General features: G+C 38.2%; 2 protein-coding genes across 10 annotated transcripts in view; one reads left to right on the forward strand and one right to left on the reverse strand.

The window, feature by feature from the left end:
• cadm1b (cell adhesion molecule 1b) overlaps positions 1–22869 on the reverse strand; it is a 722615-nt gene that overhangs the window by 552876 nt on the left and 146870 nt on the right. Inside the window, exon 4 of the mRNA XM_088345365.1 lies at positions 1158–1267. The gene's annotated coding sequence lies outside the window, so the exon portion shown is untranslated. The remainder of the gene's footprint in view (positions 1–1157; positions 1268–22869) is intronic.
• Positions 1–22869, forward strand: part of ncam1b (neural cell adhesion molecule 1b) — an 83380-nt gene that overhangs the window by 28483 nt on the left and 32028 nt on the right. For 6 of the 9 annotated variants that reach the window (XM_088345355.1, XM_088345353.1, XM_088345350.1 and 3 more), the window contains exons 4-10: positions 1148–1291; positions 3998–4135; positions 4421–4538; positions 5677–5837; positions 7225–7367; positions 8379–8402; positions 17588–17617. In XM_088345355.1, coding sequence (XP_088201481.1) covers positions 1148–1291; positions 3998–4135; positions 4421–4538; positions 5677–5837; positions 7225–7367; positions 8379–8402; positions 17588–17617 — 758 coding nt within the window. The remainder of the gene's footprint in view (positions 1–1147; positions 1292–3997; positions 4136–4420; positions 4539–5676; positions 5838–7224; positions 7368–8378; positions 8403–17587; positions 17618–22869) is intronic. The other 3 variants (XM_088345357.1, XM_088345359.1, XM_088345358.1) reach the window with 2 other exon arrangements.

The following is a 22869-nucleotide window of genomic DNA, read 5'->3' on the forward strand; positions in this document are numbered from 1 at the left end:
TCTAGGGAAACCCATTACTCTTTTGCTTTTCTTTTGCCGATGATATATGTTTCATCAGTACAATAAATGGAAGACCATTAGAAGGCTGCTTAATGATGCTGTCTGATTCGCAGCTTCCGTGATGAATGTGTTTTGTTTTCGATGAATGCTGTGCATCAGCACATGTCTATCAAATGAGTTTTCCGCATTTCAACTTCTTCAGCTTGTTTTAGATTACACAGGAAGTGGGCACCCGTGCATTTAATGAACCTGTTTGTTGCTTAGATCTTAAATATTCATTTCCCTTTTTCAAAAGGAAACTTTTCAGCCGTACATAAGGAAAAGCAAGCATCAAAGCTTGACTGCATCCTACCACAATGTCAGCTTTTTTTCTAACCAATTATTGCTTGCACCTGTAGGCGCAGACCGTTGCAAAGCAGACTTTTATCTTTTTAATCTACGGAATGTCACCAGATAAGATTACAGGCTCAATGCAAGTCCGCACCATTTGATCCAGGTCAAGTGTTTTAGGTCGCCGTGGTGGTTCACTGCCACCAGCAAACTTCATCAATCTATTTGAGCAACTTAATTAAATGACGTTAGAAGACAGCCCGAGCAAACTCATTTTAGGTGGAAAAAAATCCTAGGCTGTATTGAACAAAAGGAGATGTATGTGCCGCAATATGATCTGCAATCCACAAAAAAAACATTGAACCATCAGTTTTAATAGCTACTATTGTTTGCGCAGGGGCATTATACAGTAAAAAAGTGATAGGAAAATTGTTGTTACCCAAACATCCTCATCTACAGATGTTCATAAACCGTCTCCCAGATTATTAACTATCAACGGGATGTAGGCTAAATTATGTAAAAACATCCTCTGAAAATACTATGAGAAAATGAATCAATACAGCAGCACCAATTGTACAAATGCAAGATGCCACGAATAAAAATATGGAAATGGGAAAAAAAAGTGTTCCAATAGCATGTGGTATGATTACTGAATAATCTTGCTAAGAGTCATTAGTTGTATTTTATTTCTAAGTGCTTGTATTTCATTATTAGGTGTAGTTTTGGGTGTCCAAGAATATAACACATTTCTGAATACATTTTTGTGATAAAAACAGGGTTTGTTAAACCAAAAAAATTGGAGTATTTTTCCTTTTAGAGAGAATCACCTTCACAAACGCACCGTCACCGCAGGAGTTTACAGAGGGAGACACCGCCATCATCGTTTGTGATGTCATCAGTTCTCCTCCACCCACCATCCTTTGGAAGTACAAAGGAGCTAGAATACAGATGGAAAAAGATGGTAAGAGGGCAAATCTAACAACCGGAATCCAGTTATAATTCGATGTCAAGCTGCAGGAAAAAAAATTAGTTTCTGGACGGGTAGTTTGACAAATGGAAGAGCGCATGGATTGGAGCACCTATCCATTATGCAAAATAAGGATTTGGTAAAACTTTTTTAGCCCGACTGGGGATAAATGTAATAAAAACTTAATCAAGCAAGAAAATGAAGCAGGGACTGGGAAGCCAGGATCAAAACGGAAAGCCTAATTTGTGTTATTTTGGTGTACACATTGCTACTCAACATTTATGGACGGGAACTACATATTTAGTTTAGTCAAACATAAAAATATTGTCTTGAAATGTAGCTATTCTTATGGTGTAAGTTCCAATAATACGAATCCTAAAGGGTAGTATCAAAATTAAGTATGCCATAAAAACCTAAGTGCTTGATCAAAATGCATGAACATTGTACAACCAGCTACACAAATATAATGCAAATGCTCTGTTAAATGCAAATGCTTTGTTAATGGATGCCTGACTGAGCTCGTTTTACAGTCACTTTTATTTGCGAAGAAAGGAAGGTAAAATTTCATATGCTTTATATGTGAAAGTTGCCTGTTATTCATCCATGACTCAAAGAAATATCACAAAATAAAATATCACTTGTGCAGGGGTTGTTACAGTGTTTGAAATTAACACGATTTAATGTATATGGTCTATCAAATTCTGGTTATATTGAATGATATATTTGTGGTATGTACAATATGTAATATGTGATCAATAAGCTGGACAGAAACAGTTTAAATAATCCTTCAGTTAAAATTTCAATACAGTAGGCTGCCGGGATAAGACATGAATATGTTTTTGACGTGGGAATTGCAAAATAAAGTAAAATTGCTGTATCGTGGGGGTATCAAACCTATGGCAAATAGCTAATACATTCTGATCACCCAGTACCCCAAATACAAATATTAAAATAGGACACAATGATGCTAGGTTAACAAAGAAACTGACTTTAAAGTTTCCACTCGCTACGATTCTCATGCCCTTAGGTGTGTCCAAACTTTTCAGAAAACTGGCCAGATTTGGTAAGCTAAAATTGTGTAAGGGACGACTATTTAGCCTGGCATTTTTTGAACAGTCTTTGATAAATTGTCCCTGCGTGAAAATTTTGAGGTGCTTGGCAGTCAGCGTTGTGACCTCATAGCTCGCATTTGTTGCATTTTCATTTGACTCGCTGGGTCTCATGAAAAATCTTTACCTTTTCACTGCCTTTTTTTCCTGTTATGTTTTTGTAGTGAGCATGTTTCATCTGGCAGTGCTTCTTGATGTTATATTGTTTGAAAACAGCCACCGCCACTTGGCAAAATAGGCAGACGCATTTGTTTCAGGTTTTGGTGAAAAAAATACTCTAATTTCCACTTGTCCTGGAAGAGGCGGCCCTTATAGTCAACTTTCCTTTTTTTTTAAATTTTCTGTCGCCATGTCAGAAATGCGGTGGGCTAACATTCTTACAGAAAGCCAAGGGCAAGGTGGCCAAAAGGGCAACTGCCATCATCTAGTGAAATTATTTTTTTTTTCTTTTTGGGTACAATTTTTTTATATGCGGTTATCTTTACTGCTGTCTACATACAATTAATTTTATGACAGAGGCCGCCGGCCAGAAAAGTTTGATCCTGGGCCGTAACTGGCCCCCGTGGCGTACATCGGACATGCCTGCCACAGATGCTTTAATCGCTCCTTATTTTTATGGTAGCGCAGATCATCAATTGTTTATGGCCATGCAACCGAGCACAGGGTTACCCGTTGCGTGCCTTCTTTTTCTTGATCATCACAAGTTTTTTCCTTAGTTATCATATTTTTGATTCTCCCTTGAGCATTACTGCAAGCCTCAGACCCATATCAAATAAAAAAAATCTATACACAAAATACAAAATTGCATTGCCAACTGGGAAAGTCTTAAAGTACATGGGATTCCGAACTGAAGGAAGAGAAAGGCATTATAGGAGGTTGTTCAGCTAATCTTCAAAGCATATCTACAGTATAATTTCATGATGCTGTTATGCATACCCACGGCAGAACAGCATTTTATATGACGTTGACTAATAGCAAACAGGCATTTTAGAGACATAACTCGTCATACGTACAACCACCGCTTAAATTTGTATGTTTTTGGGCTCTCAAAATCATTTGACATATGATGGGGAAAAAGAAGAGGCTGAAGAACCACCTCAATCCACACTGAAAAGTCAAGTCACATTTATTTGTATATCCCTTAATCACAAGATGTTTTAAAGAACTGCACAGGATTACAATGACACCATCGCCTGATCTTAAACCAACATGCGGGCAAGGAAAAACTCAAAACCCCAGGATGAGGAAAAAAGAAACCTTGAGGATGGGCCTCATAAGTGGTAATCCCCCTTCCACGATGACCAGGGTGGAATAGATTCAGCAATTGGGTAACAGCACACAAATATAGTGAACATCAATAAAAGAGAACAATCTGTAACATGTTGAAATCTGTCCGGAAAGTGCATCAAAGCAACGACGCCTCAAGCCTTTAACAAAAGTGAAAACATTGTTAGGCAGGGACAACGTATCCTGGATGTATACAGTATTGTATTGGTTTCATCCATAGGGATTGCAAGTTTCCCACAAGTCAATCACAGCTGTTTTGCATGACTTGACAATCCCTAACGTTCCTTTTATCTTCCTGATCAAGTTCGCTTTAAGGTGCTGAGCAACAACCACCTTCAAATCCGCGGCATAAAGAAGACAGACGAGGGCTCGTACACCTGCGAGGGACGCCTGATGGCCCGCGGCGAGATTGATTTACGCATTATCAAGGTCGTCGTCAATGGTTAGTAAAGCTTTTGCTGTTCTATTGTCATTTTCCTGTTTCGAGGCATTATTTTTTTCCGGTGTGTATGTTTAAAGGCTCAAGCCATGAATGTGGAAACACTTGCCCGGAGAAATTAGTTAGCCCGGAGAAATTGGTTAGCACGAAGCATTCATGCAAATGATGCGCCCCTGAGTTCTGAGCCAAGCGTCGGCCCAAAATGAATGTGCTGTTTTTAATGCTAATTTAGCATCCTGCTTCTATAAATGAATTTACAACCTGCCTTTATGTTTGTTTCTGTCTCAGTGCTCCCAACTATTCGGGTATGGCAGTCAGAGGTGAATGCCACTGCAGATGTGGGCCAAGCAGCCATGTTGACTTGTGCAGTTGATGGCTATCCTGAACCAATGGTGACATGGAATAGGTAAGAAGCTTTTCATTTCAGAAAGAAAACAATTATGAAATTTGAATGTGTTTTTTAAGCTTGTTTAATAAATGTCCAACATGACGTTAAAGAACTACTCATCTACCCAAATCATTACGTGAGAATTCAAGTTGTAGAATAAAATATACTCTGTCAGGCAAACGGTATAAAATGTTTGTCATTCTAAGTAATTCAATTTAATCCATGGTGTTTTGCCACTTAATGTCATTTGTTACTTACATTATTTGGGTAGGCTAACTGTTTAATTCATTGCAACAGTATACTTATTGACATTATATCAAATGGTGGATAAAAACAATGAAATCTAAAGACAGGCATCCTCAATAGCCGCAATTGTTCAGTGTGACACTGATAAGCTGTTGCCTTGTTTTAAAAATGGGGTGTTTATACTGTTCCCATGGTAGTGGTTCTCATTTACTGTGTGGTTTGTTTATTCTAAACAAGTGTAGGCTGATTTCAAATCAAATTAGGGGAGAGGACAAATCAAAATCACCTGTACATTTCAATTTAATATATAATTGTTCCTGTTGTGTGTATATTTAAAATTTAAAAATGTCGTTACTAAACACGGCAAACAATGCAAATGAATTTCAGACCAAAAACATTTTCAGGGCCTCTTTTTTTCCTGAAAACATACATACTTTGAACCAGTATTGTCTCATAATGGCTTTGCTAGATTTAAGGATGGTAAACATAGTATATGAGCTTTAAAAATACATAAATGGACAGTGACTTGACTTTGACTATTGATAACATTGAATGGTTATGATGACTAAATTGAGCACAATCCACTCATTAAATGTCCTTAGCTGGGTTCATTTTTGTCAAATACAAATAATATTAAAATTATTACATACATGCGGTGTTAGCAGGAAGTTACTTATTGTGTTCAGAAGTGCAAACCCAAATAGTGAAAAACAATACTCTAGTTGTGTAAATTTAGATGAGATGCAATTTGGCAGGATGTGCTTTGCTTTTGTAAAATTACTTCAATTTTCACAGCCATTATGTTATTGTAAGCAGTATACGATTCACTGAGAATCACATGTGTAATCCTTTCTTTTGACACTTAATATATAGGGTCGGAGTAATGGAGATTGCTATTTTTGTCCTCCAGGAATCAAATTGCTCTAGAGGCAGGTGAGAAATACAGTTTCAATGAAGATGGCTCAGAGATGTCCATCATGGATGTCAGCAAGCTGGATGAGGGCGAGTACACTTGCATCGCTAAAAACAAGGCTGGAAAAGCAGAGCAGGAGCTCAGCCTGAGAGTATTTGGTAGGAAGAGAATATTTTTTAAATATTCTTATAAGAGTTAACAATGGACTGTAAAAAGCACCACGTGTGGGAATGAGGTTTAGGATGTTGTTTACCTTTTGTCCAGTAGAAATATTGCTAAAAATGCAAACATTAAGGTTTCTGACCATTCTGTTTACCCTGTTCTACTCTACAGACTATACATATGCTCAAATTCAAACAATTAGTATCTTCAAAGGGCTGCTTGCACCATTGTCAGTTCTCTAGGCATTTTATTTTATCTGCTTCCACACAAACACCAATGCGGGTTTGTTGTCCCCCAGCTTATCGTAATAACCTATTTTCCCAGAAACTACTTCAGTAGTATGTTATCTTTCAATCGATGCTAATCCCGATAGAGAAAAAAAAACTGCTACTTTCATACATTTATTTTGTGCCTCATTTTGTGAATAATTACAAAAGATGGCAAAATCTCTTTTTTTTTGCCGTTAATACTTTGATATATTTGTCTGCTGTTCACAAGGTATTTGTGAAATGCACTTGATGTAGAGTTTCCACCATGTGCAACATCTGCTATTTTAATGGATGCCAAGCATTTCAATACTTGGCTAGAAATAAACACTACTGCTATAGCTGTGTAATAAACAACAACTGTTGTATGTGCTCAACAAGAACTTATTAGACATGTGTGAACCAAACTGTTTAGACGCTTTTTCTAAACGCTCAGTTCATACTGTTAATTTATGCGGCGGGCGATGAGTTAGTAACAATTATCCAGTTGAAACAAAAAACTAGCAAATCCCCGTTTCCTTCATCAGTCAAGTCCATATAGTAAACATATTGAAAGGCCTAGCTGTGCCCTTCGTATTATTAATATAAACATAAAGAAAACAATCAATAGGTTTTATGTAAAGACATCAATCAAAAACAAGGCAGCTGCTCCTTTGTTTCATCAAATAATTACTACGGGCTTCTCATTCTTTTAATACAGGGATGCAAAGATGTCCCCCTGCAGTGTATTGTACAATCCTCAATTGTGACAGTACAGAAATGCTACAATGTGTTCATCCTCTGCAGAGTGTGGGAGAAAAAAACAACAACTTCACGCTTCACAAGCAGCACTTTAATTTGCTTTGCTCCTCTAGCGTCACCCACAAAACTCGTTTGCAGTTTGGTAAATGTAAACACAAATAGAGGCAAGGCGTTCTAACAAAGGAGTAATTGCTACATGAATTAATGTTTGGATCCTTGCTTGGTTATCATGATTTTGCTGCTGCTGCTGCTGCTGCCAAAAGACGACAGCTTATTACAGTTTAGCTTTGACACCTCCCAAGTCAAGCCTCTCATCCTTCCTTTAAACCCATTCCCAAATCCGGCACTCATTTTGTGTCAATTTTATGTATTATAGTGAAACCCAAGATCACTTACATTGTAAACCAAAGCACCTCAGAGATGGAGGAGCAGGTCACGCTAACCTGCGAAGCTTCAGGGGATCCGACACCTACCATCAGCTGGAGCTACGGCAATCGCGTGTTCACTGACGGCGAGCAGGTAAAGTACATTGAAAACTATAAACCCTAATAATGACTGCCATTCAAATGTTGTTGTCTAATTAAAATTCCACACAGAATCTCAATGCATTAAATTAAGTCAATTTGAACTGCAAATGCACCGTGCAACTAAGCCATAATTTGAATAATTTGCAAGATATCACTATTTTTAACTTGATTATGTAATCAATTTACATCCTCAGCAAACAGACAGGACCCATAGGTGGCCAAAAGAAAAGGAGGTGAATAGTGATTAGTAGGCTACATGAAATCGGCACACAGTCATTAGAGACTACCAGGACTAGTGCTGTCAGGAAAGATGATCTACTTTAAGTAACGGTTTTCCAAAGAGATCAAGTAATCAGCTGTAGGTATGTGCAAACAAAGCACTCAAAATTTGTGCATCGCTCATTAATTCTTCCAAATTAAACTAGTCCTTCGAGAAGGCTCACTGGATCTCACGCAATTAGCTCAACAATACCGCATTCAACTGTCGACGCGGAGATTAGGTTCTACTTAAACGTTCCCAAATGTCAAAAAACTCAGACTGAATTCCTCGCTTTCCGAATGCAATTCAATCCAGGAGCCGGCCATTAAATTTAGCATATGCTTCTTATTTTCGTTGCTACAATGAGCGCTTGAATGACAAAAAGTGTTCATTGAGTGTTTTCAATCACATGTTGCTCTTTATACGAGTGATTGAAAGGGTTTTTACATTTTATGCTTTTATTGTTTCACTTCAAGGTTATATCGAAAGCATTATTTTCAATTTGTTTTCGCACTCACCCATGAAGATCTAGCCTCCATAACAATTTTGACCAATGTCTACTATAATATTTAATGGTCAAATCAACAAAAAAAAGGATCACCTGACGGTTGTCCTCACAAAGCCAAGCGGCTTGCTTCCTAAAGGGTCTCGCAATGGTTGCAAAGTAATGAGAAGGAAAATGTGGCGAGAAATAGTGGAAATGTGGAGACACTCCATTACATGCGCTACATTCTCTCCCTACAGGCACACCTAAACAGGATCTATCAGGTATGAAATCGGCGTGGCACACGAGTGTTTTGTGGCAAAGTGCGCCTTCAGATTTCAGCCGAATCCGAGTATAATGGACGATCTTAGAAAACCCAATCACTGACCTGACTGCTGCATGCATAGTCCTTCAGATAGTCCATAATACCGTAGAAGCATGACATCACATTCTTTATCGTCATGTACCAAATAGTGTAACATTTTCTGTTTCAAATGCTCAATCTTTGTAGCATGAGTTTGCCTCATTCAATTCCATTTCCATGTGCTGATTGTCTAGACCAGGGTTTCCAAAACTTACATTTTTTAACAACCTTCTTATGGATGACAATAAACTATGGTGAGAAAGCGATGGTGCATGAAAAAATATAAAATAATAGCTCGGAATGTAAAGGCATGTTTTTCCAACATCACATTTTTGTGATAAAACTGTAAAGCCTGACTGATACAATTTAATCTCACAACAAAAAAGAACCCAAAAAGGTATGCGCAACTGAATTTTTAAAAAGGGAAATGGACTGCATTTATTCAGCGCTTCAGCCATTCACTAAAAAACTCCCAAGGCACTTTCCAATGTACTTCACACTTTACCCATTCACACACTCACACACCGAGAGCAGAGTCAGCCATGCAAGGCGGCTCGAGGGAGCTGGGAATCAAACCTGCGAACTCTTGGTCCCAAGATGACCGCTTTACCGCCTGAGCTTAAATGTATCTTCCATCAGCCAGTAGTTTAAAATATGAAATTTATATTAAATGCTTATCTTGTAAAATGATAAAAATGAGAAATCAGGCATGTAATGATCATACCAAACTCCAACCATATTATTAATGCCCTTCAGGAGGCTGTTGTTGTCTTTGACTTAAAAGCAACTGCTTGTCCTTATTTCTGTCATATACATTGTTTACAAGATTAGTCATAGTACTCCAGGATAAAGATGTAGTAAAAACTTAATACAACAAAAAAAATACAACAATAAAAACCTAGTATTAAACAATCACACTGAAGTGCTTGTAGACTGGCCAAAGCTGTAAGTGCATCCAAAAAAATATCACAATGAAAATAGTGCAATGACTTTTAGCAGCAATGTTATGCAAAACTAAGAACAATCTAATAAAATTTGAATATACAATACCCTATACAAGATCTTTTCACAATCTTTTGTGCTTGTTTAGGGCAGTGATGGCGTCACATTTTTAACTTTACTTAACACCGTCAAACTTCATAGATTTTGCACCACATAACTCCACATACCATGCAAAACAAGTGACTAAAATGTGAGTTACTGGCTTAAACTGTGTATTTTTTGAGAATTTATCTCACAATTCTTTCATTTCATGCATTTTTGCTACCAGTGCTTGATTTAAACTTTCTATTATCTTGCACCACAGTTTGGGAATCCCTGGTCTAGAGTCTAGAAACGGTTTAACCTTGACGCCATGGTCGACGCAAACAAACGGTTTCTAGTTCCATTTCATTTCATCTTTTTGAAAGTTAAACGCTCCTTTTCACAAGTAACATCAGTGGTGTACCGTGAAGGTGATGTTATTTTTTTTTTCGAAGCTTTCATTTTCCAGCTGGTTTCCATGTGTGGACAACACAAGTACAGTGCTTTTGCAGCCACCTGTCAGGCTAACAGGGGCGAGCGTTTGATCATCAAAAATAGATGAGCGGCGCACCGCACTCCAAACGCAAAAAGAACACTGCCGCCATATGACGCACATCACGATATGCCTGTTTTCTCCGCACCCACGTTTCAGAAGAACACTGTCACACTTCAGTGCTTCACACCTCCCATTTTATCGAGTTAAAGTGACCAGTGTTTAGCATCGAACGCGTTGCCAAAATTTCCATTTTATAGCTTCGAAAACATTTACTGCCATTGCAAAGATTAAATCTCCTTGTGTCCGCCAAGGGAATTAATTTTGGAAAAGGGAACAGGCAGCAAACAGTGCAGTGGCATGCGGCTGTCAAGGCACAGAGGCGGCAGTGTGTTTTACGCATCTCAAAGAAACAATTAGCAGCCACATCAATGACCCTATTGTTTGATCGACAAGCAGCATTAAAGAAAATCTCCTTCCTACACGCCTCTTTCTAGTTAGACATATTTAACAAGGGAGCAGAATTGGAGTAAAAAAGGGCCGCACAGAGTAATGGTTGCTAATTGTTTGATTGTCTTACTCTGTTCATCTGATGTCCGTCTGTCACGCCATCTGTATTCATCACAACAGCTGCATTTCATCCACAATGGCTGCATCCAACGAAAGCGCCTCCAATTTGGCTAATTTGAGAGCGCGTGGGTTGGTCGTACTCCACTGAAAAGCTAAGCGTGTTGCATTGAACACGGAAGCAAATTAGCTGCTCGTTTGAAGGATTTTTTTTCAGTCTGTTTGAAATGATTCACATGGGAAGCATGGTAAACCTTAGGCGAGTTCAAGGGCTTAACGTTTGGTTACAATTGGTTTAGCTTGAAAAAATGTGCTCCAGTATGTTTAAAAATCTAGGTGCTGTATCACTGCAAAAAATACGTATAATTGACACACAAACAACGGGCATTTTTTTTTTAATGCTGTGTGGATAACCATATTCTATAGTTTTTATCTATGACTGCAGCTCTTACTAATGCTCCTTTTCTATCCACACTGCTCTTTATTTACACACAACGGTGGTATTTTTCATGCCTAAGTGCTTTACTGAATAGGTAACATGAAACGAGCCCACAGTCTCTGACCCTGTGTTCTCTTGGCTATCCAACACTCCATCCCTCTCAACCTTTTTGAAGCCAATAGCTATTTTTTTGTTACTTGTTAGCATGGAGGGCTACCAGTTTGATTTGCATTATATAAATTAGGAAATTATATTATTACCATGTTGTAATTTTAAATAAGCTCAGTCAACCATTCAGCCTTTTGTGAGGTCACAGTTATTTACAAATTTCAATTATAAAAAAAAAAAAGAATTGATGATGATTACTGATCATGTCAATCATTCTCATGCCAAGTAGAAATAAAATTTCCTAAAAATCGCAATGACCAATCGTTTGTGAGCTATTTTCAGAGAAGGCTCGTGGGCTGATCAGGTGTTCTTAGGGTGTTACCTGGTGCCAGGGTGTTGGTGACCTCTTCCTTAAGGTAAACAGTCTGATAGCACCGACTCGCTATTTTTTCTATCTTGGTGGAAACAAGTATTGCCAAGGAGAATGATAGTAATATTTGGCACTCTTTAGTTGAACAGTTTTGTTAGAAAGATACACGGAAATGCAAAAAAATAAAATAAAACTCAAGCGGCTCAACCTGATTTGGGCGTAATGTCTCTAAAAGAAGGCCATATTTATTTTCCTCCATTATCTCAGCTGCCAACATTTTTAGACACAGTAAGAAATCAATCTTTTCCTCGCCAATAGTCACATTACGTCATATATCTTCGGGTTTCGGAAGATTTTTGTTTGTCTTTTTATCTCTGGTTATCTCCATGCGTCTTCTCATTCATATTTTTTTTCAAAGTTGAACTTGACGGTCTGCTACACTTTGTGTCAACACTTACTACTGAGTGGAGAGCGCTAATGCTCAATATGAAAAAAACGTCTTAACCAAGAGCGAACACTCAAGAGAGCGCTACGGCCTTCTAAAGTAGCAGGGACGCAATTGCAATTTATTCTAGAATAGGAAAAAAAATCCCAGGATCACACGTGTCACATTGACACAGCCTTGCCCCAACCCCAGCACGCCCCGCTTCTAATTTTTTGAAGAATTGTCTCGTACAAAAAAACTACAACATCATTATACAAAACAACAAAGGCCATAGGGTCGAATCCACCCAAGTATTGGGTTTGTTCATTATTGACCTAAACTTGGCTAACTATAACCCAACTGTTTTTAGAGTGTGTGTTTCAGCTCTGTTCACTGCGGAGCACAGTTCTGGTGTGATGCTGTCCTCAAATAAAATTGAAGGCACTCTCTTGACTCTTTTTTGTTAGTGCCTTTCGTTCTAAAAGATGAAAAGCCATGCAATGGTTGCAGTCCTTTGTGGTACTCTACCACTCTAGCTCCCAAATGAAGCAGAATAGCACAACGGAAACAGGGCATATGATTTAAAAGGGAGAGACGTCTTGTCAATAAGGCGTTATTGCAACAGGACAACTGTTGTGTTCCCCGTTGCTGTACAAATCCGGTTCTGTGGCAATCCATCGTCCAAGTAATATTGATTCTCATATGATCTTACTCAGAGACAAATCACAGCTGTTTGGTGGTTTCAACCTAAGTATCGTCGTGGTGGTGGTTTTCTTCCTTGGGCATGGCATCCCAGGCATACCCATAGACTGGTTTTAATGTACAATGCTCGAGAGGTCATTTTCTATCTCGTTAACTCAATTGATATACAACATGCCTTTATTCATTCATACGTTCCTAACTCATCCGAATGTGGTGAGCAGAGCATTCCTGGTTAACAGACAGGAAGTCTTCGCCTGCAAGCCCCTCCATAGTGGCTCTGGTTGTAATGCAGCTTTTGTTACAAGACAAAAACTAAAGCAACTCGAGTTACAGCTGCTGCACTCTGACAGATTCATTGTTTCTCTCACTTAAAGACGTCTTTGTGTAGCTTCGCTCCACTCTTCTCACGGCAGGCCACCGAGTAAAAGTTAGCGCCCAGAAAACGTATTTATACTATACTCGTACGCCTCGGTATGCACTATGCAGCACCGGCCTTGTTTGTTAACAGATGTGCAGAGGATTAGAAAAGAGATTTACATTGAGAAAATTAATCGGAGTGATTACATAAAACTATGTCTAGAAAACTTCAACATTAAATGTTTTTATTGCATAGCTGTGTTTTTCTTTCGGGATGCACATTGTATTTTGATGACTTGAAACCAAATTCAAGAGGCACAGTTCCGTGACATTCAGAGAAATTAATTTGTCGTTATTCATTTATGACTTTTCTTTGTACTCTCCTCGAGGACTAAATTCACATTGAAGAGCATAGTGATGAAAAATTAAGGTATAAAGAAACACGTTTCGTCCAATGGACACATTTCCATCTTTGGTCTCCTACATGCAGATAGCTAATTAAGTGGCACGTACACAGAAAGAAAGGGGATTGGTTTGATTACTAATTGAGGGCTAAAGCCCATTAGCATGGCAGTGGTTTCAGAAGGACTTCAAAGATGAGCTGTAATTGTGCAATTGTTGTCTCCTCTGGAAACAAAAGCCCACAGTGGTCTTACACGTTTAGTAGTGCGGCAGTGTAAGGTTGTTGCTTCAATGGTCTGTGTCAGTCAGGGCCCTTAAAACACTGTTGTCAGGAAACTGTCATGACTATGCAGGGAGATAATATATAGTGGAATGACAAAGAGTCCCGTTGGAGCTGTCACTTTGATTTTCCTTTAGAATTATTGTATATTTGGCTTGTTTCTATTCCCCACGCCCTCAAATCGGATGCTATTCATTTTGTCTTAAACAAACACGCATCACACATACAGTATGACAGTGATGCAGTGTTTCTGCAGTGCCGGCCCAGCGCCTCGTGAGCAAAGGAGGTGCTGATGTTCCACACTATTAGAGTGGCTGCTAGATTGGGGCCATAGCTCTTCTGCGGCACAGCATGACAACGCAGCTAACCGTTATTAGCGTTAATGTGAAAGGTTTTAGTGCAATGGTACAGGACAGACTGTGCCTGCTGCCAATAACCATCTCAGAGCTCACTATCCTATTGCTGCCTGTCACCATTTGATTTGAGGTTTAAAGGTCAGGAATCAAAGATTTTATTGGGTGTGTTAAAGGAGGATTGCATTGTTAGTGTGTTTTTGTAATACAGTGAACACTCGTTTTGTCGCAGCGGTTAAGTCCCTAAAATGGCGTGTGGTAGGTGAAATCTGTAAAGTCGTAAGATTTATTTTTTCTACAATCATTATGCAATTAAACACTTTATTTTACAGTGAAACCAAAGAGAAGCCCCTTTATACACTCAATTATTTGTTTTCACAAATAAATGTATAAACATTTTTTTAAAACAAAGAACTAATGTGTTAGATAAGATCTAAAAGCTTTAAACTGTTACAGATATGTTTTTGAAAATAATACGGTAGTTTATACCAAACGGCTATCTTATAATGATCTTTTTCCAGAGATACCAATGCGATAAACGAGGGTTACATTCTAAAGAGAACTCGAGATAGGTGAAATTTGTGAAGTAAAACCTTGTATCAGTGTCTGAAATAACGTCTGCCTGGACGCCCGGGGCGTGCATCTTTTACGATGGGCGTACAACTTACAAAACGTCTCCGCCCAGGTGGCCGACAACTTTTTCAAGAAGAAAAAAAAAACTTTTGGTTTTTATTTTTTTCAAATCAAATAAAATGTTTGCTTTATTCCGATTTCGAAAACTTTTGGAATTTCGGTTCGTTTTTCAATTTGCATACTCGGCAGCCGATCAGATGCCTGCAGCGAATAACTTTGTGCTTCCTGACTTGCCAGAGCGTTATTAAGTCGCGCATTTGCATATCATTTTCCAAAGTAGACGCACAGAGAACACAAGAAAAATGGATAAGTGGTTAGGAACCAAGCCAAAACCTCGGCCCCAGAAGAAAAACGTATGACGCTCCAAGAAGTAAACGTACATTAAAAGCATCGTGAAAATAGGAGTTCACGTGGCTTGTAGCAGACGACGCAACGCAAACATTGCATGAATGAAGATGAGTAAATACAGGTACATACTGATGGCAGATGGAAAACAGCGATGTCATATACATGCAATGAATATTCTAAGTAGATTTACAATAAACTTAATTATTATATTCTGATTATCAATCCTTAATACTTAGCAACAATCTTTTTTTTTTGCGATGAGTCGTCTTATTGTGTTTTAAGTTGTGAAAAATGGGGCAGACAACTTTTCAGAGTTGTCTGCCCAGGTGTCTGGTAACTTTTTGTCATGAGTTTCAGACACTGCTTATATATGTTTTTTTTTAAATAATAGAACTAAACACTTTATTTGGTGCAAGACATTCTCATCACCATGGATGTGAGAGAAAATAAAAATTGCAGCAGAATTTGCACATACCCACATACATTTGCAAAAAAACGCTTAACATATCCGTACACAATAAACCACAACATTATTGACGCACATGTAGATAAGAGGCAGAGAAACTGTTTACTCAATCAAAATTTAAAACACAAAGCACTATGCAAACCGTGAAGAAACAAGACCATAAAAAGAGAACCGCGTTATAGCGAGCATTTACAGTAAGTGTGTAGTCTTCACAATTGCCGTGTAATGGAAAACATTATAATGTTTCATTCCGAACCTATGGAAAGCAGTTAAACTATTTAGAATACACTATTTCTAATCATAGTATAATACAATTTGTGTCCTTTTGAAATTACAACCTCAAGCAAGGATCTGAACTTTTAAGGGCCATATTAGCTGGAAAAGTGCTATATAAATGGAGTGTCATTTAAGGTGGCAGATCTTTTGTATAGCTTTCCTTTTTATCAACTTTGCAGAGAATGAAATAGGACTCTAATATCATTGTAAATTCTACATTTTTCTTTTTACTTATTTAGTATGTGAGAATAAAATCTGTGAAAAGGTGTGTAGTCTAAGGCAAAACGCAACCCAGTAGTTTATAACTTTTGCATGGTGGTAGATATTGACTTTACATTGCAGTTTATTTATACATAGAGAAAGATTAAATTGCAACATTAAACGGTTAGACTTCCAGATATATTTCTGCGGCAGCTCAGATATATTACGCTAAGGTAAAACGACTCAATTAAAGACTCCTATATCAGAGAACTGCATTTATTACATGCAACTAATGAAGGTTGGACTTGGGCTGTAAGTGCACAGATGGTTTTATTTGATTTTTTTTAATCAGAATCATAACAGCACACTGAAGTTTTCTTACGGTTTCACATGATGAAAGAGCTTTTTTTCCATTCTACGAGTCATCACACCTCATCTCCATGCTCTAACGTGTTCTTTTCCAAGCATGCCTTCTGCAAACCTTCTTGTACTGAGTTTTGTGTTTTCAAATGGACATTGCATGTTGTCCTAGCGCAACATGGTTTCTTCCTAGCAGGTTGCAAAATATTACTACTGAGTTGCAATGCATTTTGTTCAATTTTCAATCCATAAAGTCAGCACTGAATTTCTGCAATTAGTGGGGCATTGTTGCAGTCAATGTTGTGCTAAATTTACTAAGTGATTCCCTTTGGGCAAATAACAATCTCCATTATGCAGACAGATGCCTCTTATTTTCTCTGGGAAATTAAAAGAAAAAAAATCCAAGTGCTATACTTTTGTTCCTGCTATTATTCAATATTCCGGTGTGTTTATATAATTGAAAACATCCCCTTTGGCACTATTTGCAGGAATACTGTTTTATTTTCAAAATAATAAACTCTTAAATGTGAATACATATCAGTGAGTTTTCAGTATAATGGAGTTTATTTATTTAGTATGAAACGTTGAAAGAATACATAGCTGCAAGGCCAAACTTAATTCTCTGTTTGACATAATGGGCATAGTTAATGTTTGGTGTAAATATTTTTGCAATTCTCTTACGATGCACCACACAAACAGTATGTACACATTAAATACAATCGCTAGCTGTCAGGAATAACTAAAGTAATGGCTAACATTTAATGGTTGGAAGAAAAACAAAGTGGGCCCTAAGGGCGAGTTCAAAATTGCTGAAATAAAAAGAGGTAGCTATGAATAGTTTAAGAAGCGAATGTGCTTTGTCTCACTTGATCTTGGTACTGGGCCTGCTGATGACAAGAAAAGGGATGGAGAATCGATCATTTCCTAAACTCAGAAGACCTTTTCTAATCTTATCTTTGAAGGCATTTGCTATATCTCGACACCCATAGACATGTTACTTAATGGAGCTTGGAAACAGTGCTGTTCCAAAGAGGACACGGTAGGGATTACTAAAATATTTCAAATCCAAGATTTTGCTGTCACACAATAACCAACATCAAGCATATAATTGCACTGGCTGTGTACATCCAAATCTCACATTCAAGCTCAGGTGCTAAAGATTGAATTTAAAAGAAACACGTACAGGATTTCAAATGCCGTTTGCAGAACAAAACAATTTTTTAAAACCGCCCGAAGATTGCCTTTTATGAATTATTCTGCTTCTTTTTTTGGTGTTGTTTGTTGTTCTCTCTGTCCTCTACAGGCATCATGGACTCGTCCTGAGCAGCACAAGGTATTCTAAAAGCATACCTTATTTATTTATTTGTTTCCACCTTTACACTCATCCATCTCCCAACATCAGGGGAGTCGAACACGATTATAGATGGAGATGAACATCTTTCTCATAAGAGTCAAGATGAAAAAGCAGAGGGAAATAGGGGCGTCGTGATTTTCTTTTCTCGGGTTTATGATTTGCAGAATGGTTTCTCAAACTTTTGACTAAAATCGTACAAAAACCAAAGGGTTGATCACATATAATCCAAATGTGCATATTTTTTCAGTCACAGTCATTTTGTCATGTATACTTCTATGTTGTAGACATGGCCAACTTAAATGACACAAATACAAAAAAATATATGGTTGAAATTGTGATTTTCAAGCTCCAGTATTTGGAAAATATGTTAATGAATATAAGACAATAAGCACACTAATGGGCAGTACTGCGGTGCAGTAGTTAGCATGTGTGTGGCACAGTTCTGAGGTCATGAGATCGAACCTCCTGTGTGGAGTTTGCGTGTTCTCCCCGTGCTTGCGTGGGTTTCCTCCCACATTCCAAAAACATGCATGTTTGGTTAATTGGCCAGTCAAAATTGTCCCTAGGTGTGGATGAGCGAGCGAATTGTCTGTCACTGTGTGCTTTGCGATTGGCTGGCAACCAGTTCAGGGTGTCCCCTGCCCACTGCCCGAAGATAGCTGCGATGGGCTCCAGCACCCCTGCGACCCTACTGAGGATAAGCGGTGCAGATAATGGATGGATGGATGGAAGCACACTAATGGAAAATAAATGGATTGCTTATATTATTTTTTTCCAAAGGTATAGTTATGTTCCAAAAATAACCTGCAATAGACTAAATCTGTGAAATACAAACCTATTTTTTACAATTAGGATACAATTACATACTTTCTTCAGCGTGCAATGTTTTGTCAGCCTTATGGGTTTTATGGGTACTTGTACATATTAAGCCGAACACGCGATAGGTCCCCGATTTGCGGGTGGGTGGAAACATATGTTGGCCTGGAGAGGGATGGGTGCCACTAAGGTGTACTTGCCCAAGACACACTACAGGAAATGGTGCCTCTACGACCCACCGGCCAACAAACCAACCAACCTATTAAGATGCAATCATATTGATGCACAGGTAGAGAAGAGCCAGATACACTGTTTAGCCTATTAGAATGCAGAATTCATTGCCAGATGCAAGTCAGTGGAATAGCGAGACCATAAAAAGTTAACTGCGTAATAGCGAAGGTTCACCGTATATCAGATTCTAAATTGGAATGGTAGTTAGTTTTATGTAGAAAATACTGTTTGAAATTTGGTGGCTATTATAAAAAGAAAAAAAAAACGGAGGGAAAAAGTTTCGTCTCAGAAGCTAAATTAGTAAATGTGGCTTTTTATTTTAAGACACACCCAAAAAAGTTGAGGTAAATTACATGGGTAAATGGTTGATAAATATAATGTCATCTACTGGCATGTTGTGACTGTACTGATTTGTTCCAAAACATTTTCCGCCTTTTCAGTTACTATACACTATGGAGCTACAGTATTTTGAAAATACATTTTCCTCCATTTTTACACAAGATAAACAGCCCATTTTATTTTATCGCCTCCATAATCTTTTCTTAAATCTTTCAAACGTTTACTTGGCTACATCTCATTTCCCCTATCAGTAGTGTAGCATTTGCCACCTTGTACCGTCTGAAAACGGGCAAGCGGGTTGAGTTTTCGAAATAAAATCCATCTTTGGAACAACTTCATATCTCCCCAACCAGTGTTGTGCCAATATCTTTACCGTCGTGTTATGTCTGCCTCGATGCATCACAGCTAGCCACTGATGGTGAAAAGAAAAAATTGCTAAAAGAAAAATTCACCTGGGACTTGCTTTGCCCTACAGATTCTGCTTGTGATAACAATACATTTATGATATATTTATTCACAAGATGATTTCTTTTATTGAATATTTAAGTGGATTTCTCTTAATCTAATTAAAAAAAGAAATCTCCATTTCTGCTTAAAATGTGACCTTATTCTGTGTGAATATTCCAATAGAATCCCGTGACTCATTTTTAATATTTAACTGAAGAAGGGATAGTGTACTCTCCTTTGCAAACATTAACATTATATATTGATGGCATTTACACCGAACAAAATAAATTACAGCAAACATTTGCAAGAACATTTGGGCCCAGTGAAGGTTGTGCTTGTGGGCTTTCTCTACATTCATTCAGTCATGACAAAGCAAGTCTTCGAAAGAAACGTCAGCAGTTTAAGACTAGTGGCGAGGAGGGAACGTTTTCTCATCAAGTGATAACTACAAAGAACTTGTTAGTGAAAGGGGTTGTGAACCTTTTTTGACTCAAAGAGCCGTGAAAACTAAATATTTTTGCTTATTCATTTATTTTCTAGCAGCCACAACATATATTTCAAGAGAAAATTCAACAAAACCGCCAAACAGGTTCTCCAGACAAAAGCTAAATCTTCTGCCTTTTATTCCGCTGTGGAATGTTTGATGGTTTGATAAGATCTATGAAATAATAATGCCAGAGCCTGTGTCCCATATCCACAAATATACTACTTAAACGTTGTCCCTTCCACATTTACGCAAGATCGTTGAAGCTCAGTTTGACCGTCATTTTTGTCGTAAATAAGGTTTCAAAACAAGGTGCCAGCAGTTCTTTTAAAAAGGTTACAAATGACTGCAAATGAAAAGGTTGCGGATGTATTTACCTACTGCTATTTTGACATGGTCAGTTGTAACCTTGGTAATTACACGATCATTGATCGTCCTTCATTCTGTTTTTTTCTATGCAAATCTTCGACATCTTTGAAATCTACATTCGTCTTAAAAGTCAAGTCAAGTGTGTTGATTATCATTCTGCCTTTTTTTAATAACTTGCACAAACAATGTTTGAGAAAATATCCGGCAAATGGTAGACGGCAGAAGTCACACTCACATATGCATTCCTATGAATGATATTGGCTAAGAGACACGGAAAAAATCCTAATGAAATTCCTTCTTAACAGCCTTTAAGAAAGAGGTACTACAGCACTCTTACAGCTAACGGTGGAAACACCGTTACTCCCCTGCTGAAATGTGTTAAAAAGAGCCATAACTGGCTATGTGTTCAGAGATCCACTCACCCAATTGAAATAATCTGAGTTATTGGCTGTTTTTTTTTAATAGGCGTTTTCAGTTTGTTCTGTGGGATTTCACCATGAAGCGTCAACGGTGAACATCCATTGTTTTAGCTTTCATCTACAGCAGGGGTTCGGGAACCTTTTTGACCCAAAAAGCCATAATACCGAAATATTTTGATTTTTTTTTTTTTTTTCAGGGAGACAGCCATACCATATATTTTCAGACACTGGGGCAGTAGCTTGAAAGGTAGAGTGCTTGTCTTGGGACTGAGGAATCGCAAGTCAAATTCAGAGCTCCGAGTTAAGAATGGCTGCCTCTGGGAGGTCTTCAGTAACTTGAAAAGTGTATAAATGCAGACCAGACCACAAATATCCATAAAACCGGAAAATTCTCTCTCCAGGCGAAACCCAATTCTTCAGCGCAGTTTATTCCTCTGTGTGATGTTTGATTTTTCTAATTTGAATTTATAAAATAACGTCAGAGCCCATGTCCCATATCAATATAAATATACCACTGTAAAGTTGTCTCCCTTCAATAATTACTTGGCATCATAAAGGCTCATTTTGATCTTTTTTCTTGTAAATAATGGTTTCAAACACGGTGCAAGTGGAGTTCTTTTGTAAATATGTCAAAAAAGACTGCAAGGTTCATGGATGTATTCCCCTTCAGCACAGTCGGTGCATGTGAGAGGGGGAACATACTGTGTGCTCATAGCTCCACCCACCCCTCCCACACCCAATCCAATTGCTGTGTGCTTGGCTGGCGTCTCTGGCTGTTTACAATTTTGCTATGGGTTTTATCGTGAAGTGTCTCAACAGTGAACCTAAATTGTTTAAGGAGCTTCCATATAAACCTCAGCAATGTACATCCAAAACAGGGACTGTTGGTGTGACATCTTGACTGCAAACTGTAGGCAAGACTGTGTTTTATATACTTGACCAAACATTTCTTATATCAGCGTTGCTTTGGTTATCCACGCACCAATCTCGACTGTGAGCTACTTAGAATTGGAATACTATAAAGGAAATTTGCACAATTAGCATTTTATCTACTGTATACTCATGAAAATAGCCATGTATGACCATAGGTTCCCGACCCTAGATCTACAGGATTTCACAAAGACATACAGCCAAACCTAGGGCCTGTTAAAGTAAAAGCTGTGACTGTAGCTGTAGTTCAGACTTCACCCTATATATTATGGACTAAACCGAGCGACAACTGCGTCGCTTCAGCTTCGCCTCCACAGAAACTGAAAAGCTTTAGAGAAGACAAAGGATTGTTTTTTGTTTTTTATTCGATCCCTGTGGCAGATGAACAGTTCTCATTAAAAGAGCCATACCTGACTCTTAATCCATACGTTCCTGACCGGTGGTAAAATAACAGAAGTTTTAAACTAAGGCGTAAAATATTGACTTGTCTTGCATCGTATACAGACACAAATGTAACTTGTTTACATTAAGGAGTCAGGAAAACGAAAGTCATTAACCATAGAATGACGCGATGTTGCCATGCACTTGCTTTGAAATGTGCAGACATCCCATAATAAAAAGTAGGCAGCAGGGGGAAGACTTATGGGCGCGGAGAGGTGTCGCGTGCGTGCCGAGCATGTTAGTGCCAAATGCGTCTAGCTCGGCAAAAACACTGCAGCGGGGGTGCATGTTTCCTTTTTTTTCTATGCCGGCTTGGTGACAGAAGAAGTTAACATGACCCCCGTTGCGAATTCTGGATTTTACGCGCTGTCGTTCCCACAGTGCTCTTACGTCTTACTTAAAGCAAATAAAATGTGCTGTTGCTTTTGCCTATTAGGTGCTATTTTTTTTGACATGTGCATCTTCCAATTAAATAAGGCCTCATCTCTTGTACCTTAATAGTAGAGCCCCGGTATACAACTATGATCAGTTCTGAGGTACCGTATTTTCCGCACTATATGGCGCACCATGTTATAAGGCGCACCTTCAATGAATGATATATTTTAAAACTTATGCCATACATAAGACGCACCCCATTATAAGGCGCTATAAGTGCATGCTGGTTTAAGATCAGGTAATTGTGCAATTTTGTAATTGTAATCCTATGCAGTCCTTCGAGACATTTTTGGGATTAAGGGCTATTTACGGTAAATAAA

This window comes from Urocampus carinirostris, chromosome 10 (genome assembly GCF_059441175.1).
Source record: "Urocampus carinirostris isolate Australia breed hairy pipefish chromosome 10, RoL_Ucar_1.0, whole genome shotgun sequence".
In the NCBI taxonomy this organism is placed as follows: Eukaryota; Metazoa; Chordata; class Actinopteri; order Syngnathiformes; family Syngnathidae; genus Urocampus; species Urocampus carinirostris.